This window comes from Pan troglodytes, chromosome 1, assembly GCF_028858775.2.
Source record: "Pan troglodytes isolate AG18354 chromosome 1, NHGRI_mPanTro3-v2.0_pri, whole genome shotgun sequence".
NCBI lineage: Eukaryota > Metazoa > Chordata > Mammalia > Primates > Hominidae > Pan > Pan troglodytes.
The window spans coordinates 21,426,598-21,444,104 of NC_072398.2; the positions used below are offsets into that span (position 1 = coordinate 21,426,598).

General features: G+C 56.2%; 1 protein-coding gene across 3 annotated transcripts in view; it reads left to right on the forward strand.

Moving 5' to 3' along the window:
- The window catches only part of WNT9A (Wnt family member 9A), a 29,617-nt gene extending 13,202 nt beyond the window's left edge, over positions 1-16,415 (forward strand). For all 3 annotated transcript variants that reach the window (XM_525081.9, XM_016940199.3, XM_016940197.4), the window contains 3 exons: positions 9,564-9,820; positions 10,681-10,943; positions 13,077-16,415. In XM_525081.9, coding sequence (XP_525081.2) covers positions 9,564-9,820; positions 10,681-10,943; positions 13,077-13,559 — 1,003 coding nt within the window. In that variant the 3' untranslated portion in view covers positions 13,560-16,415. The remainder of the gene's footprint in view (positions 1-9,563; positions 9,821-10,680; positions 10,944-13,076) is intronic.
- Positions 16,416-17,507: the final 1,092 nt, after the last annotated feature.

Sequence of the window (17,507 nt, forward strand, 5' to 3'; positions counted from 1 at the left end):
TTGTAGAGGTCCCTGAGGCTGTGACTCAGGCTCTGCGTCGTGACCTGAAGTTGTGACTGAGGTTCCAGTTTAGGAGCAACTGAAATGATGACAGTGATAGCTTTAAGTGCACATTTTAGAAGAGGAGAGAAACTAGAACGCACAGTACTGTTGAGAAGCTAGAGAGAGAACTACAGGCCAACGTGAAAGGAAATAGAAGGAAGACATTGGAAATAGTGCCAACAGTAATTACATAAGAGTAGACATGCCGTAGAGATGACAGCTCGCTTCTTGGAAATATCTGAGACTAATCCAGAAAGATGAGGCTCATTGCATTAGTTTCCTGTCTAGGGGAATCCCTACAGATTCTTCAGACAAAAACAGGAGAAAGCAATTAATAGATTCATGACAATAAATCTGAAAATTTAGATGAAACTGACAAAACCAGAAAAGTAATAGAAACTAAGTCAAGATACAGAAATATTCATTAATCCTATAATAATTAAAGAAAGTGGGGCATTGAGAATATAAAGTGCAGCCACATTGGAAAACATCTGAGTTCCCAAGGGATTAAGCACAGAGTTTCCCTGTGACCCAGCAGCTCCACTCCCAGGTGTATACCCAAGAGAAGTGAAAACATATGTCCACACAAACACATGTGTGAATGTTCATAATGGCATCAGGTATGAAAGCTGGAAAATGGAACAACCCAGGTGCCTCTCAGCACATGAATGGATGAGCACAACGTGTTCCATCCACACAATGGAATAGGATTCACCCTTAAGAGGAGGGATGTTCTGACACAGGCTGCAGCCCAGATGAACCTCGAGGACATTGTGTTCGGTGAAATAAGACAGCCACAAAAGGTCAATGCTGCGTGATTCCACTTAAATATCCAGGATAGGCAAATCCATCAAGACAGAAAGCGGATCAGGGCTGGGGGAGTTCCTGAGGAGATGGCAGGCCCTGCGTCTGACTGTGGTGATTGTTGCCCGTATCGGTGAATTCACAGCGAATCTTGCAGTGGGTGAGTTTGTGGTGTGTGAGCTGCAGCCTGACCCTGCTCCACTGTGCTTGGCTCTGTGGTGCCATTGCATGTCAAGGATTAGTAGCAGCCCTGTCACAAGCACGTCCTTTGGGGCCATTTTTCCAACAGTGTATGCTCACTTCCTGCTTGTGTGTCACATTTTGGTAATTCTTGCAATATTTCAAAATTTCTCATTATGATTATATCTGTTATGGTAATCTGTGGTCAGTGATCATTGCTGTTGCTATTGTAAGTATTATGGGGTGCCGTGAGCCGTGCCCATGTAAGACAATAAACTTAATTGATAAACGTTTTATGTCCTCATTGCTCCACCGACAGTCTATTCCCCATCTCTCTCCCTTTCCCCAGGCCTCCCTATTTCCTGAGACACAACAATATTAAAATTAGACCAATTAATAACCCTACAGTGGCTTCTGAGTGTTCAAGTGAAAGGGAGAGTCGCACATCCCTCACTTTAAATCGAAGAATGATTAAGATTAGTGAGGAAGGCATGTCCAAAGCCAAGACAGGCTGGAAGCTGGGCCTCAGTTAGCCAAGCTGTGAATGCAAAGAAGTTCTTGAAGAAAATGGAAAGTGCTGCTCCAGTAAACATACAAATGATAAAGTGAAACAGTCTTATTGCTGACATGGGGAAAGTGTGAGTGGTCTGGATAGAAGATCAAACCAGCCACAGCATTCCCTTAAGCCAAAGCCTAATTCAGAGTAAGGCCCTAACCCTCTTCAGTTTTATGAAGGCTGAGACAGGCCAGGAAGCTGCAGAAAAAAAGGTGGAAGCAAACAGAGGTTGGTTCACAAGGTTTAAGGAAAGAAGCGGTCTCTGTAACATAAAAGTGCAAGAGCTGGTGGAGACACTGCAGCAAGCTCTCCAGCAGATCCAGCTAAGATCAATGATGAAGGGGGCCGCAGTAACAACAGATCTTCAGCGGAAATGAAACAGCCTTCTACTGAAAGAAGATGTCATCTGGGACTTCCATAGCTAGAGAGGAGAAGTCAATGCCTAGCTTCAAAGCTTCAAAGGACAGGGTGACTCTCTTGATAGGGGCTAATGCAGCTGGTAACTTTTAAGTTAAAGCCAATGCCCATTCACCATTGCAACAATTCCATGACTGTTAAGAATTACACCAAGTCTACTCTGCCTGTGCTCTAGAAATGGAATAACAAAGCCTCGATGACAGCACATTTGTTCCCAGCCTGGTTCACTAAATATTTTATGCCCACTGTGGAGACCCACTGCTCAGAAAAAAAGATTCCTGCAAAGTATTATTGCTCATTGGCAGTGTCCCGTTCACCCAAGAGCTCTGGTGGAGATGTGCCAGGAGATGTATGTTGTTTCCATGCCTGCTAACACAATGTGCATTAATTCTCCAGCTCATAGATCAAGGAGTCATTTCAACTTTCAAGTCTTATTATTTAAGACATTTCATAAGGCTACAGCTGCCATAGACAGTGATTCCTCTGATGGATCTAGGAAAAGTCTATTGAAAACCTGCTGGAAAGGATTCACCATTCTAGATGCCTTAAGAACATTCATGATTCGTGGGAGGAGGTCAAAACAGCAACATGAACAGGAGTTTGGAAGATGTTGATTCCAGCCCTCAGGGATGACTCTGAGGGATCCCAGACTTCAGGGGAGGAAGTCACTGCAGATGTGGTGGAAGCAGCAAGAGAATGAGAATTGGAAGTAGAGCCTGGAAATGGGACTGAATTGCTGCAGTCTCAGGATAAAATGTGAATGGATGACGAGTTGCTTCTTATGGATAAACAAAGAAAGTGGTTTCTTGAGATGGAATCTACTTCTGGTGAAGATGCTGTGCACATTGTTGAAATGACAACAAAGGATTTAGAATTGATATCAATTTAGTTGATAAAGCAGTGGCAGGGTTTGAGAAGAGTGACTCTAATTGTGAAAGCAGTTCCACTGTGGGTAAAATGCTAGCAAGCAGCATCACCTGCTATAGAGAAGTCTTTCATGAAAGGGAGAGTCCATTGATGTGGCAAACTTCATAGTTGTCTTGCTTTAAGAAATTTCCGGCTGGGCATGATGGCTCACGCCTGTAATCCCAGCACTTTGGGAGTCCAAGGCAGGCGGATCAAGAGGTCAGGAGTTCCAGACCAGCCTGGCCAACATGGTGAAACCCTGTCTCTACTAAAGATACAAAAAAAAAAGACATTTCCACAGCCACCCCAAACTTCAGCAGCCACCACGCTGACCAGTCAGCAGCTACCAGCATGGAGGCAAGACCCTCCCCCAGCGAAAAGATGACAACTCAGTGAAGCTGAGATGATTGTTAGCCTTTTTAGCAGTCCAGTGTTTTTAACTAAAGTATATGTATTATTTTTAAGACATAATGCTATATTGCTCACTTAAAGACTGTAGTGTAAGCATACCTTGTAGAAGCACTGGGAAACAAAAAAACTCATGTGATTTGCTTTTTTCTGACCTTTTCTTTATTGCGATGATCTGGAACCAAAGCTACAACATCTTCAAGGTGTGCCTGTGTATCTCAGTAAAGCTGTTCAGAAAGAAAAGAAAAAAGAAACTGGATCAGAAAGGAAATCTTTTTGCCAAGAATAGCTCAGTCCTTAGATGGCTTCATAGCCAGTTCTTCAGAACAAACAGTTAAGAAGATACAATTCTCATCTGATACAAACTCTCCTAGGAAAATGAAACAAGACCCTTCACACAGGCACTGAAACTCAGTGGGAAGAGCTAGAGAGAAGAAAATCACAAACACAGACGTGAAAATCCTAGGAAGACACTATCGGAAGACATCTAGCCCCATAGAAAAGGATGGAGCCCGTCCTGGCCAGGTTGAGTCCAGGAAGACAAACTTCCACAGAACATTGGTCAGTTTCTGTAGCTCACTGCAACAGTGAGGCTGCAGCGAGCTGTCATTGTGCCACTGTACTCCAGCCTCGGTGGCAGTGTTAGACTCTTCCTCTAAGAAGAAGGAAGGAAGGAAGGAAGATGAGAGAAGAGTCATACCTCAAAAGATGTAGGGATGACATTTGATAACATTCAATATTCATTTTTTTTTTTTTTTTTTTGAGACGTAGTCTCACTCTTGTCACCCAGGCTAGAGTGCAGTAGCGTGATCTTGGCTCATCGCAACCTCTACCTCCCGGGTTCAAGCGAGTAGCTGAGATTACAGGCGTGTGCCTCCATGCCCAGCTAATTTTTATATTTTTAGTAGAGACAGGGTTTCACCATGTTGGCCAGGCTGGTCTCGAACTCCTGACCTTAAGTGATCCTCCCACCTTGGCCTCCCAAAGCATTGGGATTACAGGCGTGAGCCACTGCGCCTGGCCTCATTTATGATTTTTAAAGGTTCTTAGCAAACTAAGAACCAAAGGGCGCCTCTGTGGCCGGAAACGGTGTTTGGGCGTCAGGCTTCATGCTGAAATGTTGAAAGCATTCCTCTGAAGATGAAGAGCAAGACCAGGATGGCGGCTGCCACCTTTATGCAAACCGGGGTGATGCAGGCTGGTTTTTTTGTTAGTTTGTTTTTAGATGGTCTCAGTCTGTCACCCAGGCTGATGTGTGGTGGTGTGTCCGTGGCTCACTGCAGCCCCCACCTCCCAGGCCTGTGCCATTTGCTGAGTGTGGAGCGAGTTCCATGGATTCTGGATAGGCCATCTGTGCCCCGGCACAACTCACAGCTGTGTGGGGAAGAACGTGCTTCCTCCATCTTTGGGTCTTTGCTTGGTCCGGTGCAGCCACAAACACGCGCATGCACATGCAGCCCCTGCTGAGCTTATCCACCCACTGCTGGGCTCTGCTTGTCCACTGAGCACACCTGGGGCGCGACTCAGCATGGATTCACATAGGGTGGCTGGCTGCTCATGGACCACGTGACATGCCACAGAGCGTGTGGATCCGACGTTCCCAGCTGCTCTCCTGCTGTCTCCAGCACGTTCCTATAACAAGGCTGTGTTGAATGGCATACTGGGAAGGTACAATGCACGTGCAGGCTATGCTTCCAGAAAGATGTGATTATATCTGTAATTGTCAGGCATCTTAGTTTACGCAGGCTGCTATGGCAAAACACCACAGCCTGGAAGCTTATAAAACACAGAAGTATGCTGCTCACAGCTCTGGAGGCTGGAAGGCCAAGGTCAAGGTGTGGCAGATTCTGTGTCTGGTGAGGTCACTTCCTTGTTCATAGACAGTGCCTTCTCACCATGTCCTCACATGGCAGAAGAGGCAAGGGTCTCTCTAGGGTCCCTTTTATTTATTTATATTTTATTTTATTATTATTTTAACCACAGCTCACTGCAGCCTTGACCCCCCAAGCTCAAGTGTTTCCCCCGCCTCAGCCCCCTGAGTAGCTGGGACCACAGGCATGCACCACTGCGCCTGGCTAATTTTTAAATATTTTATAGAGACCAGGTCTCACTATGTTGCCCAGGCTGGTCTTGAACTCCTGACCTCGAGTGATCCTCCCGCCTTGGCCTCCCAAAGTTCTGGGTTTACATGCGTGAGCCATCGCACCCAGCCTGGGGTCCGTAAGGACACTAATCCTGTTCATCGCCTAATCACTTTCCAGAGGCCCCACCTCCTAATGCTACCACTTTGATGGTGTTAGGTTTGACCATATGAATTTGGGGAAGACACAAACATTCAGACCACTACAGTGGATTATTTTTAAAGTTTCCTAGATATATCAGTCTGGAATTCCAGCCGTGGAAGACTGTCTCCACGTGTCCTTGACGATATTCCCATCAGAGATTTGATTTGTGCTTATTAATTATCAAAGCATAATGTATCAATATAGTTTTTTTCTTGAGATGGGGTCTTGCTATGTTGCCTGTGCTGGTCTCCAGTTCTTGGGCTCAAACAACCCTCCCGTCACGGTCTCTGGAGCAGCTGGGAAGGAAGGCACAGAATGTCTTAGAGTGGGGCTGAGTGTCGGCTCACGGGTTTGAAGAGCCAGTTGGTTTCCTTCCCTTGGCCTGTGGGTTTATACCCTTTGTCTGTCTTCAGTCGGTTCCTTTGTTATTGGTTTATAGGAAGAGATATGCATCCAGACACACACACACACGTGCACAGCGCCGGCCCCTGGTCTGGGGTGTGAGTTGTAGGCATTTGCCCCAGATGTAATTTGTCTGTTGGTCTCTGGACTCTGCGCTGCCTCTTTTTTGTTCTTTGCTGTGCAGAGATTTTTATACTTTTAAGTAGTCAAATATATTCACTTTTCAGTGACTTCTGAGTTCTGAGTCTCACGGAAGAAAGCTTCTCTGTTCTGAGGTTGTGTTGGGAACCACTCCTCCCTTCTTCAGCCCTTCTGTGGCTCTGTCGTGTGGCAGAAAGAGAGCCCCACCTGGAAGCCCTGCCTATCAGGAGGGTCTGGGCCCCCTCTGCTGGGCCCAGGCTCTGAGATCGCCCATCCTGTTCCCCAGCATGCCCTGTGGTACCTGTGGTCTGCCTGTTTATCCTCAGACCTGCACCCCCTGAGGCTGTGAGTCCCCTCAGTTGGCTGCATGTGGAGCCCACCCTGACAATGAAGGAGGCATGGGGCAGGGGTTACCCAGGGTGGGAGAGGTGAGGGGGCAGGAGCTTAAGAAGGCCATGGCCAGAGCAGCACAGAATTCAGTGAATACTCCAGGGAAGGGCGTAGCCTTTGGGCCTCAGGCCATCCCTTGCCACTGCTAGGCTGGGGCAACCCTCCCTCCACACCCTTCTGACAGTGCCAACGGCCCACCCTGCCCACCCTGCCCACCCTGCCTGGCCTTGGATCAGGGTCAGTCACCCGTGGCTGCGTTGAGGGAGTTGCCTCTGATAGAGGGGTGTCCTGGGGCCAGAGGGGAGGGCAGCTGCCCAGCAAGTCTCCAGGTGTAGCCACACTTGCTGCCCTGCTGTCTGCATGCTTCAGGGGTGCCCTAGGGAAGGCTGGAGGACTCAGCTAGTCACCGTCAAACCAGCTCTCAGTGCCCCGGCGTGCTCGGGCCTCACACTGACCAGTGTGGGCAAGGCGGTGGGTCACAGGGAGAGGGCAGGGCAGGCTGATATCCTTGACAGGGAGGGAGGGGTGGCTCTGGTAGATGGGGCTTCTCCCCCTCCTCCCCTGCCCTCTTCCCTTCACCCTCCTCCCCTTGTCCCCTCATCCTCTACCCTCCTCCTCTCCCCTTTTCCCCTCCCCCTCTTCTTAGTGCCCTCCCTCTCCCCTCCCCCTGTCCCCTGTCCACACCCACAGTTGGGTTTTGCAGCTTGTGGAGGGCCCATGCTGGCCTGGTCGTAGGGGTTTTCTGGGACAGTGGCTTGGGGCTCGTGGGTCCTGGCGGGTCCAGGCCTGGGGAGGCACAGGTGGGAGGCTGTCGTCTTCCTGAGGGCTGTTCTGGTCACAGCTGTGGCGTTCTGTCTGGGGATGGAGGTCTCCACCTGCAAGCTGCCCTTGTGTGTGAGGTGCGGCTCTCCTGGCCTTACTCCCCCGCCTGCCTCCCGCCCTAGCCCTGCTCTGTGTGCCCAGCTGTCCTGGGACATCCCATCCCTAGCCCTGGGGCTTGGAGGTGTCTGTGCATGGATGCCCACAGTGCCGCCCTGTGCTCCTGTCCTGACCCCTAGGGCATTTGAGGGGACCTGCCTGCACTGCCCTTCCTTCCCTCACCCAGGCCTCTTCCAACTTCAGCCCACGGCAGTGTCCAGGCTCAGAGGACTGGCTGGTCCCTCCTGTCCTCCCCATGGGGCCCATTGTGCTGCATGGGGCCTGTGCCTCTGGGACCTTGGGGATTTGCTAGAAGGGCCCTTGGGCTCCTCCTCTACCCACTCCCTGGCAGCCTGGCACATGGGTGTGTGTCCTGAATCCTGGGCATGGCCTCCCCAAGTGAAGACCCCCTCTGCGGCACCTCTTGGTGGTTCACTGACTGGTGGGGGCCGTTGCAGGTCCTTCTGCAACTCTGGCTCAACTCCGAGGGCTCATGGGTGCTTGGGCTGGCTCTGAGCATCCTGGAGAAGCAGACCGCAGCTTAGGGGGCAGGACGTCAGCTTGGCCGGGCAGGGTATCTCAGCACGCCCACCAGGCGGGTGCCTCCTGTGGAGGGGCTGTGGGGTCCTTCCTGGGGCCACTACCTGCTCCTTCTGTGGCCTGCGCCTGTGGCCCTGGAGGCAGGTGCCCCTCAGTAGCCTTGGGGTTACCTATGTGGCCTTGCCTTTGATGGGGTGTGCTAGGGAGCCTCTTGGGCCCCTCCCCTCCATACCATTGGGCAGGAGCTACTCCCTCGGGGTGGGTGGCAGGGTCTAGCAGGGCCATGTGAGGGTGTGGGGGGAGCCTTCCTAAGCTGGCACCCCAGTGGCTCCCAGCACATCCTGAGTCTGCCGTTCTCTGCTGAGGTCTGCTGGGGGTGGGTTGGTCGGCATGTGTCCAGTGATGCTTTCAGGAGGGGCCTCCAAGCCCTGGCCCTGTCCAGGTGGGTGCCCTCCTAAGGGCTGGAGGGCTGAGTCTGGCTTGAGGTGGGCGTGCCTGGGGCCCCTGACATTCAGTCCACCCATGTGGGGACACTGGGCTGGCAGGTCTGACACAGAGCTGCAGAGCATGCTCGGTCAGTCCCAGGATAGAAAGGTGACATGGGGTCGGGGTCAGGGTTTGGGATTGAGGGCTCTTGACTCGATATGGGCTGGGCTGGGCCAGGGCGGGGTGTGAGGGAAGCCTTGTGAAGTGAGCCCAGCAGCAGCAGCAGGTGAGCCAGCAGCCAGCTGGGGGGCGGGGGCACCCAGTGGGGTGGAGCCAGGTTCCTGGAGCAGTTGAGGTTGGGGATGCGTCCTCAGTGCTGGGGACTGGTGCAAGGCCTCGTGTAAAGATGGAGGGTGGTGTGCATCAGCTCAGAGGCCCCCAGGGGTGGCCTATGGGGATGGGTTAGCTGGGGTCTGTCCTGCAAAGGAGGATGTCCAGATTTGGTGAGGTGAGAGGGGTAGAGTGTCAGAGAACCAAGAGCTGCTTCCCAGTGCCACACCCAGGCACTGAGGTGGGGAGACCCCAGCTGGAACCTGGGGACATATGCGTAGACTGCAGGAGTGCTGGGAAGCTGCAGGCGGCCACAGGACTGTAGACATCCCAGCAGGTCATGGCAGAGGGTAGGGGGACCTCAGGCGGGATCCTGCGGGTCAGCTGGGGCCAAAGAGGGTGGAGGATGTGGCAGACGCCCATCAGGCATAGTTTGGGATTCAGGCTCCGGAGCCTCCTCCCTGCCCACAGCCCTAGGCGGGGCTGTCCTCTTGCGTATGTTGTGTGTGTTGTGGGGGTCTTATCTGTCCAGTGCAGCCAGAGTCAGCTAGACTCCCTGAAACTGTGGGGGTCGAGTCGGCAGCAGAGACAGCCCTGTGGTCGCTGAGACCATGCTCGCTGGAGTGGGGGCCATGGGTGTGCAGGGGGCCAAGGCCCTTCTCGCCTCCCCCTCCCCTGCCTGGCTCATCCTGGATTCTTTCTGCCCCCTCACCCCCGGATGGACACGCCTGTCCCCTGTACCCTGGCCACCGAGACACCTGGCCAGGCTCCAGCAGGGCTTCCTGGGGCCGGGCTCATGCTGGCCTCTCTGTGCCCAGGCTGACAGGCAGCGAGCCCCTGACCATCCTCCCGCTGACCCTGGAGCCAGAGGCGGCCGCCCAGGCGCACTACAAGGCCTGCGACCGGCTGAAGCTGGAGCGGAAGCAGCGACGCATGTGCCGCCGGGACCCGGGCGTGGCAGAGACGCTGGTGGAGGCCGTGAGCATGAGTGCGCTCGAGTGCCAGTTCCAGTTCCGCTTTGAGCGCTGGAACTGCACGCTGGAGGGCCGCTACCGGGCCAGCCTGCTCAAGCGAGGTGAGTGTGGCCGGCCTGGCCCTCAGGAAGGCCCCAGACAGGTGGCAGCCCAGGCCTTGTCCATATCCCAAGAGGCCCCTCTTAGGCTGCACTCCTGGGGACGCCGGGCCCAGCCTGCCCAGAGCTCCTGGGCCTAGGTCCTGGAAAGGGCAGCCCCTGGACCTCCCTGAGTGCTGCCTGCCCTGCCCTGCTTTAGGCACACGCACAGTCGTTGCTGGTAGCCAGGGCATGCTGACTCGGCCTTTGACGGGGCCCCAGGCTACCCGGGGCTGCCCCGACAGCCCCCGGCTCATGCCAGATGGCCCAGTGCCCAGTGGGCTATGCCTGTGCAGACTCTCTTCCTGCCCCTCCCACCCTCATGAGGGCTCTGCTGCCGTATTTCAGCCACCCTCCCACCCAGCCTCCTCCCGCCCCCTCCCAGGGGCTCTCCACCGCCTATTTCAGCAACCCTTTCACTTCAGCTTCTGGAGTAGCTGGGGCTGCAGCTGTGTGCCACCGCACTGCATGAGCTTGTTTAAAAATTGGGGACCCAAGGCCCAGGGCCGGGCAGGCCTTGCCAATAGCCCCATGGTGAGGCTGGGAGGTTCGAGACCCTGATGGGGACTGTGACCACGGAGCCGGAGCCATGGCCATGGCGGGCTCTGGTTTCTCCCCCCAGCCAGCCCTGCGCCTGGGACACCCGGGCGTTTCCTACCCTGTGGTGGCCAGGGCACACCCACACCCTGTCCCGAGTGCAGCACCAGGAAAGATGCTCTGAGCCCCAACATGGGATTCATACTCTTGGGGTGATTTGGCTGCAGGACAGTGAAGGGGGAACTCTGGGCAGCCTGGGCTCACTGACCGGCCCTTGCCAACCCCAGGCTTCAAGGAGACTGCCTTCCTCTATGCCATCTCCTCGGCTGGCCTGACGCACGCACTGGCCAAGGCATGCAGCGCGGGCCGCATGGAGCGCTGTACCTGCGATGAGGCGCCCGACCTGGAGAACCGTGAGGCCTGGCAGTGGGGGGGCTGCGGAGACAACCTTAAGTACAGCAGCAAGTTCGTCAAGGAATTCCTGGGCAGACGGTCAAGCAAGGATCTGCGAGCCCGTGTGGACTTCCACAACAACCTCGTGGGTGTGAAGGCAAGTGGGGTGGGGCTGGCGGGGTGGGAAGGGAGGGTCAGAAAGAGCGTCAGGGGGTTGGGGGTGGGGCGTGGGACTGGGGGCGGGGCTGCAGCAGGGCAGGCAGGCACACAGTGGAGTGGCCTCCTGTAGGAGGGTGGAGGCCGTGCAGCGCCAGTCATGGTCCTGGAGCCTCTCGTGCCCATAAGGCTCCCTACCCACCAAACGGGGCACTAGCCATGGAGAGGTATCCCAGGTTCTCTCTAGAGGGGTACCCCATGTCTGCCTGCAGAGGGGCCCCCACGGTCCCTGTGGGGCCACCAGGAGGGTGTCCTTGATTAGGCAGTCTAACCAGTATCATGGCACTGTGGGCCCCACCTGTCAGCCAGCTGGCAGGCTTGTCACGAAGACCGGTGGGAGGAAGATGTGCCCCCCACAGACCAAGGTGGGAGGCATGGTGGGCAGGGGATCCCAGGGAAGGGTTAGGGGTACGGAACCCACTCACCCAAGTCAGGGGAGTCTCCTTCTGCCCCACCAGCCCTCTCCGTGGCCAGGCGTCTGTTCTGAGAGACAGAATCCCAACCTAAAGACTTCGAGGTAGAAGGGCTCTCTCTCCTGAGCCCTTCCAGGGGCCACTGGCTGTTGGGGTGGCTGACCCGGGGTGACCCTGGCTCTCTGGTCATCCTTCATGCTACCTGCAGCCTGTCAGTGCCCAGGTCCACATGTCTGGGGGAGTCCGGGCTGGACCTGTAACCCCACTCTGCACAGAGCCCCCAGCATCTCTGCAGTTCCTGAACAGGGATGGGCAGGGTTGATACCTCTATTGGAAGCTGAGGGGCATTTCTCCCTCCTGCCTTCATCTTCACATTTGCCAGGCAGGCTGGGAATGTAGAGCCCCAGCCTGGGGAGGGGTAAGGTAAATAGAGCCGGCCCTGCTCTGAGCCCCACTTGATTGAGAAGTCAGAGTACCCAATCACCAACTTACTAAAGGATCAACCTCCCCTGTTTGGGTCTCTTGTGCCTCCTTCCGCCTTCTTGGGTAGGGGAGAGCCTTCGAAGGCAGATTCAAGCCCTAAGCAAGGCCCTTTCTTTTCCTTTGTGTATGACCCCCCCTTCCCCTCTTCGCCGCTTTGTAAGAGATTAATGAGAAGTCGGAACATGAAGGTGCTCCATTAGCTCCACAGAGCCGGGTCAGCGACATTTTAATTAAATTGGTCCGGGTTTCTCTGCAAAGCATCATTAAATGTGACTCTTCGGTTGCCGGGCCAGAGGTGGCTGGATTTCTTAATCCTCCTTGAGCTGGCCCTCTTGGGGGCTGCTGGCGTGGGAGCAGAGCCGCCTGGCTCGGGTCCCACCTGGGAAGGGACCTCCCCACCAGGCCTGTCTTTGCAGGTGGGGCCCTAAGTCCTGGGAGGGGACAGGCCCAGCCAGGCTTCTGTGGCAGCCCCCAGTATGGATTGTGGGTGCCTGGCCCTCCCTGCTGAGGGTGAGGGGTGCACCCCCCTCTGGGGCCAGCCTGGACACTCTCCTGCAGTATAAGGAGCTCTCTCTTCCCCAGGAGCCCCTCTCCCCTGCAGCGTGGGCCTCCCTGCTCCTGCGGTGCCTTCACTGGCCCCCCAGCAGGCTGACCCTCAGCAGCGGTGGGTTGGGGGTCGCGTCTGCATGTGTGGTAGCACCTGGTTCCTGATACTAGGGGTAGGGAGGTTGCGGTCAGCTCATACACCACTAGATGAGATCATGTTTGTCCTCACCTGTCCAGCAAGCTGTGTGCTGAGAGCAGAGGTGAAGTCCTGGCAGGACTGGGATTATGGGAATGGGGGCAGAAGGTCTAGCCCCTGCTGAGGGCAGCCCCTGACGCAGGGTGGACATCAGGCAGGAGCCTCCCGTTGTGGAGATGCCAGGGTGGCCACCCCGGGGGCTGAGGTGCCGGCCCTGGAGCCTCTGTCTTGGGCAGTCGGCAGCCTGGAGGAGGTAGGACAACGCTACGAGCCGGGAGACTGAGCTGGATGTGAGATGTGCAGTGGTGACGCCCGCTGGCAGGGCCTGGGCCTGGGTGGGGGTGTGGGGTCCATCTGGGGGTCCAGGGCAGGGTCTGCTCACTGGGCCCACCTGCACAGCCCTCACACTGCCCTCCCTCCCGCACCCTCCTGCCAGGTGATCAAGGCTGGGGTGGAGACCACCTGCAAGTGCCATGGCGTGTCAGGCTCATGCACGGTGCGGACCTGCTGGCGGCAGTTGGCGCCTTTCCATGAGGTGGGCAAGCATCTGAAGCACAAGTATGAGACGGCACTCAAGGTGGGCAGCACCACCAATGAAGCTGCCGGCGAGGCAGGTGCCATCTCCCCACCACGGGGCCGTGCCTCGGGGGCAGGCGGCAGCGACCCGCTGCCCCGCACTCCAGAGCTGGTGCACCTGGATGACTCGCCTAGCTTCTGCCTGGCTGGCCGCTTCTCCCCGGGCACCGCTGGCCGTAGGTGCCACCGTGAGAAGAACTGCGAGAGCATCTGCTGCGGCCGCGGCCATAACACACAGAGCCGGGTGGTGACAAGGCCCTGCCAGTGCCAGGTGCGTTGGTGCTGCTATGTGGAGTGCAGGCAGTGCACGCAGCGTGAGGAGGTCTACACCTGCAAGGGCTGAGTTCCCAGGCCCTGCCAGCCCTGCTGCACAGGGTGCAGGCATTGCACACGGTGTGAAGGGTCTACACCTGCACAGGCTGAGTTCCTGGGCTCGAGCAGCCCAGCTGCGTGGGGTACAGGCATTGCACACAGTGTGAATGGGTCTACACCTGCATGGGCTGAGTCCCTGGGCTCAGACCTAGCAGCGTGGGGTGAGTCCCTGGGCTCAGTCCTAGCTGCATGGGGTGCAGGCATTGCACAGAGCATGAATGGGCCTACACCTGCCAAGGCTGAATCCCTGGGCCCAGCCAGCCCTGCTGCACATGGCGCAGGCATTGCACACGGTGTGAGGAGTGTACACCTGCAAGGGCTGAGGCCCTGGGCCCAGTCAGCCCTGCTGCTCAGAGTGCAGGCATTGCACATGGTGTGAGAAGGTCTACACCTGCAAGGGACGAGTCCCCGGGCCTGGCCAACCCTGCTGTGCAGGGTGAGGGCCATGCATGCAGTGTGAGGGGTCTACACCTGCAAGGACTGAGAGGCTTTTCTAGCACGTCGGGGCGTACAGCTGGAGCAGGGTGCCGGGGGTCCTCTGGGTTGGCTGTCCAAGCCCTGTATCTCCCCCTCTCCAGGACCCAGAGGCGGGGGTTGGCTCTGGTCTGGCGTATGCAACCTCTCTGCTTGTGCCCTGGGCCTCAGCTTCCTCCCTCTGACCCGAGAGCATTGCACCAATGCTTTCTGAGCTTTCTCCCATCCCTAACACACCAGTCCCTGGGAAGCGGCTCCCCATGCCAGTCCATTGGCTTTCCCTCCCCACCTCCTCTGAGGCATGGGTGGCAGGTGCACCTTGGTGACCATGCGGCCTCCGTGTGGGCCACCCTTTGGGGACTGGCCTGGCCCAGGCTGCCCCAACACCAGCACTGTCTTCAGAGACTCAAACCACTAGAAGAGGACGCAGCCTGTTCTGCACTCCCAGGGCCCGGCCGTGCGGGTGCCCAGGCTCGGGGGACACTGCCGACCTCTGACGTTGAGCACTTCTCTTTGGAGTAAATATCAGTGACTTTTAAATTATTATGATTATTTAACTAATATAATAATTATTATTTTCTCCATCCCTGCCACCTCCCCGGCTGCAGCTCCCCGCTCTCGGCCAAGCCCCAGTCTGGGAGGGCCCTGCCTTCCGTCCCTGACATATTCCCTCCTAACCCTGCCTCTGATCTGCTTAGTTGTTTGAAACCACTAAATCGAGATAGATGTGTGTAGTTAAGGAAATACAGTGAGCTGCGTCTGGCCACAGCCCTTGGGGCTTCTGGAAGCCAGCTCCCCCAGCCCCATGCCAGCCAGCCACTGCCACGTGGTGGGCCAGCCGGCGGCCCCTGCCCTGCACCCTGTGGGCAGACGGCCCGGCCTCCAGGCAGCTCAGTGCAGATTCTCGAACTGGGGGTGGTGGGGAGGGGCGGGCATGGTGAGGGGGCAGGGCAGCCCTTTGATTGGTTCATGTCATGTCATGAGGAAGCTGCTTGCTTTGTGTCACTGGGGGACAGATTGGGACAGATGCCGGTGGAGGCAGTCTTGGGCTCGCATCTGGCCATGGAACGCCGTGCTTTATGGCCCTGCTGTTGTGTGTGCTGGGGACAGGGTGACCTGCACTGACCTGGCTTGGTTTGAGGGTGTAGTGTGTGTGTGTGTGTGTTGTGAGAGTGTGTGTGCTGGCGTGGTCAGTGTGCATACGTGTGCTTATGTTGTGAGTGTTGTGAGTGCGTGTGTGCTGGCGTGGTCAACGTGTGTAAGCGTGTGTTGTATAAATGCATGCTGGCGTGGTCTGTGTGTGTGTGTGTGTGTGTGTGTGTGTATACTGGCATGGTCAGCTTGGCCGTGCTGTGCTGTCAGTGGCATGGCGGTGCCTTAGGTTCCCAGAGCCTCTCGCCCTGGGCTCCGTCTTGTGGGTGTCCTGATGGCTGTGGGCTGGGTTCTGGGCGGGTTGCTGGTATGGATACAGGAACTACTGAGTGAATAGGTGTCTCAGAGCCCTAAGGGTCTCCAGAAAGCTGGGGTGTCTGTGTTTTTAAAAGAAAACCTATTTATGTTGCTGTGGGTCTCCGCCATCCCTGTGTTATAGTACATAAGAACCTTTATTCTCCTGTGGTTCAGAGAGCACCCCGACATGTGCCTGCAGCTGCATCCCCGTACCACAGTGTGGGTGCAAGACGCTGGGTTTGTCCTTTGTCTGGTGAAGCCTGGCTAGAAGGGGTGGGGGTGGTAGCCCCTGCCCTCTGCAGTGTCCGCATCCGCTGGTCCCTGAGCAGCATAGCTGGCCACACCCTCATGACATGACAAGACTGTCACTCAGTCACTATTGAGTCTATGAAGGGCGTCAAGTCAGAGGAAGGTTTTTATTTTTAATCAAATACCACATTTAGCTCTATGTCATAAATATTCAGAAAAGTATTTTTTTAAACAAGGCAGACCAAAAATGTCTGCTAGCTAGTTGGTTTCTATACAAATATATATTCGAATGTCTTGCTGGATGAAGAGGCCGCTCAGCCGGAGCCTCCTGTTTCATGTGCTTCTCTTTTGAGGGGCAGTAGAGGAGAAAGGGCTGTTGGGAGGGGTTCAGCCCGCTCCTTGGCCAGGGGATCCCAGCCGCCTTCTCTGCACCAGGCCCTGCCTTGAGGGACCTGGACCCCCAGGTGGCTTCTGGCCAGGTGTGGGTGGGTGGGAGGGGCCCTGTCTGTGCTCCGAGTCTCCGTGCGTGCAATGATTTCTCTACCTCATCTGTGTGGCCCGTCCCAGAGGGACTGTGGAGAATGTATTTATTTAACAGCTTTGTGTCACAGAACCAGAAACAAATGGAAACATTAAATAAATGTATTTTAAATTATAGCCTCATCTCAGTCTGCTGCCTTCACAGGGGCTTCTGTAGGCCTGGGACGAGGAGGAGGGCCTGAGGAGGAGGCCTAGGAGTTGGCCTCTGCGAAGAGGAGGACAAGAAAGAGGGTTGGAGAGGAGGTGGGCTCGGGGAGGTGTGCCTGGGAAGGAGGAGAAATTGGGAGGAGGGACCAGGGAGGAGGAGGAAGGGGGAGGTTTTGGGGAGAAGGGGTATCCACGAAGGAGGACCCTGGGGAGGAGGAGGAACCTGGAGAGGAGGAGGGCCCTGGGGAGAAGGAGGACCTGAGGAGGACAGCCCTGAGGAAGAGGAGGACCTGGGGAGGAGGAGGGCCCTGGGAAGAAGGAGGACCTGAGGAGGACAGCCCTGAGGAAGAGGAGGACCTGGGGAGGAGGACCGTTGGGAGGAGGAGGACTTAAGAAGGAACCCTGGGGGAGAAGCCCCATCTCCCAGCCACATTTGGCACCTTTGTTGGGCAGGCATCTCCAGGCTGCGTGTATGGCCCCAGCTGACCCTAGTCTCTGTGCTTCCCATGTCCAGGCTGGAGAGCCTGGGGTCCCACAGGAAGCCCTGTCCAGCCCCGTCTTCTCAGACACCTAGCTCCATCCCACTCCTGCCCACAGCCTCTTGCTGAAGGAGGCCCCTCACTCTCGTGCTGGGTCACAAGCAGGGCCTCATCATCCCCCTGCCCTGCATGTGGGGTCTTCTGGGCATAGCCCCTCACCTCCCTGACTCGAAGCCAGTTCCCAGCCCACAGTCCTCACCTTCCTCTCACCTCCATCACCCTTCTGAGCCCACATTGTGGGTCCCCCACCACTGCAACATGCCCCGCAGGAAACCCCTCACTCGCCCTTCCAGACCCTGCCTGCCCCTCTCCTGCCACCTCGCGTCTGGTCTGTGCCCTCCCAGACATCCAGGTCCACGCCCACCACAGCACCGGGGAGGGAGGGGCTGCCCACTGAGGAATGTGGGATTATCTCCCTGATGGGAACAGTCCAGGCTTCCTTTCCAGACCCATGGCCACAGCTCCTACTAAGAGGCCGGTGGGGGCTTCCTGGTGCCGGCCCCTGGCCCTCAGCCTCTGGC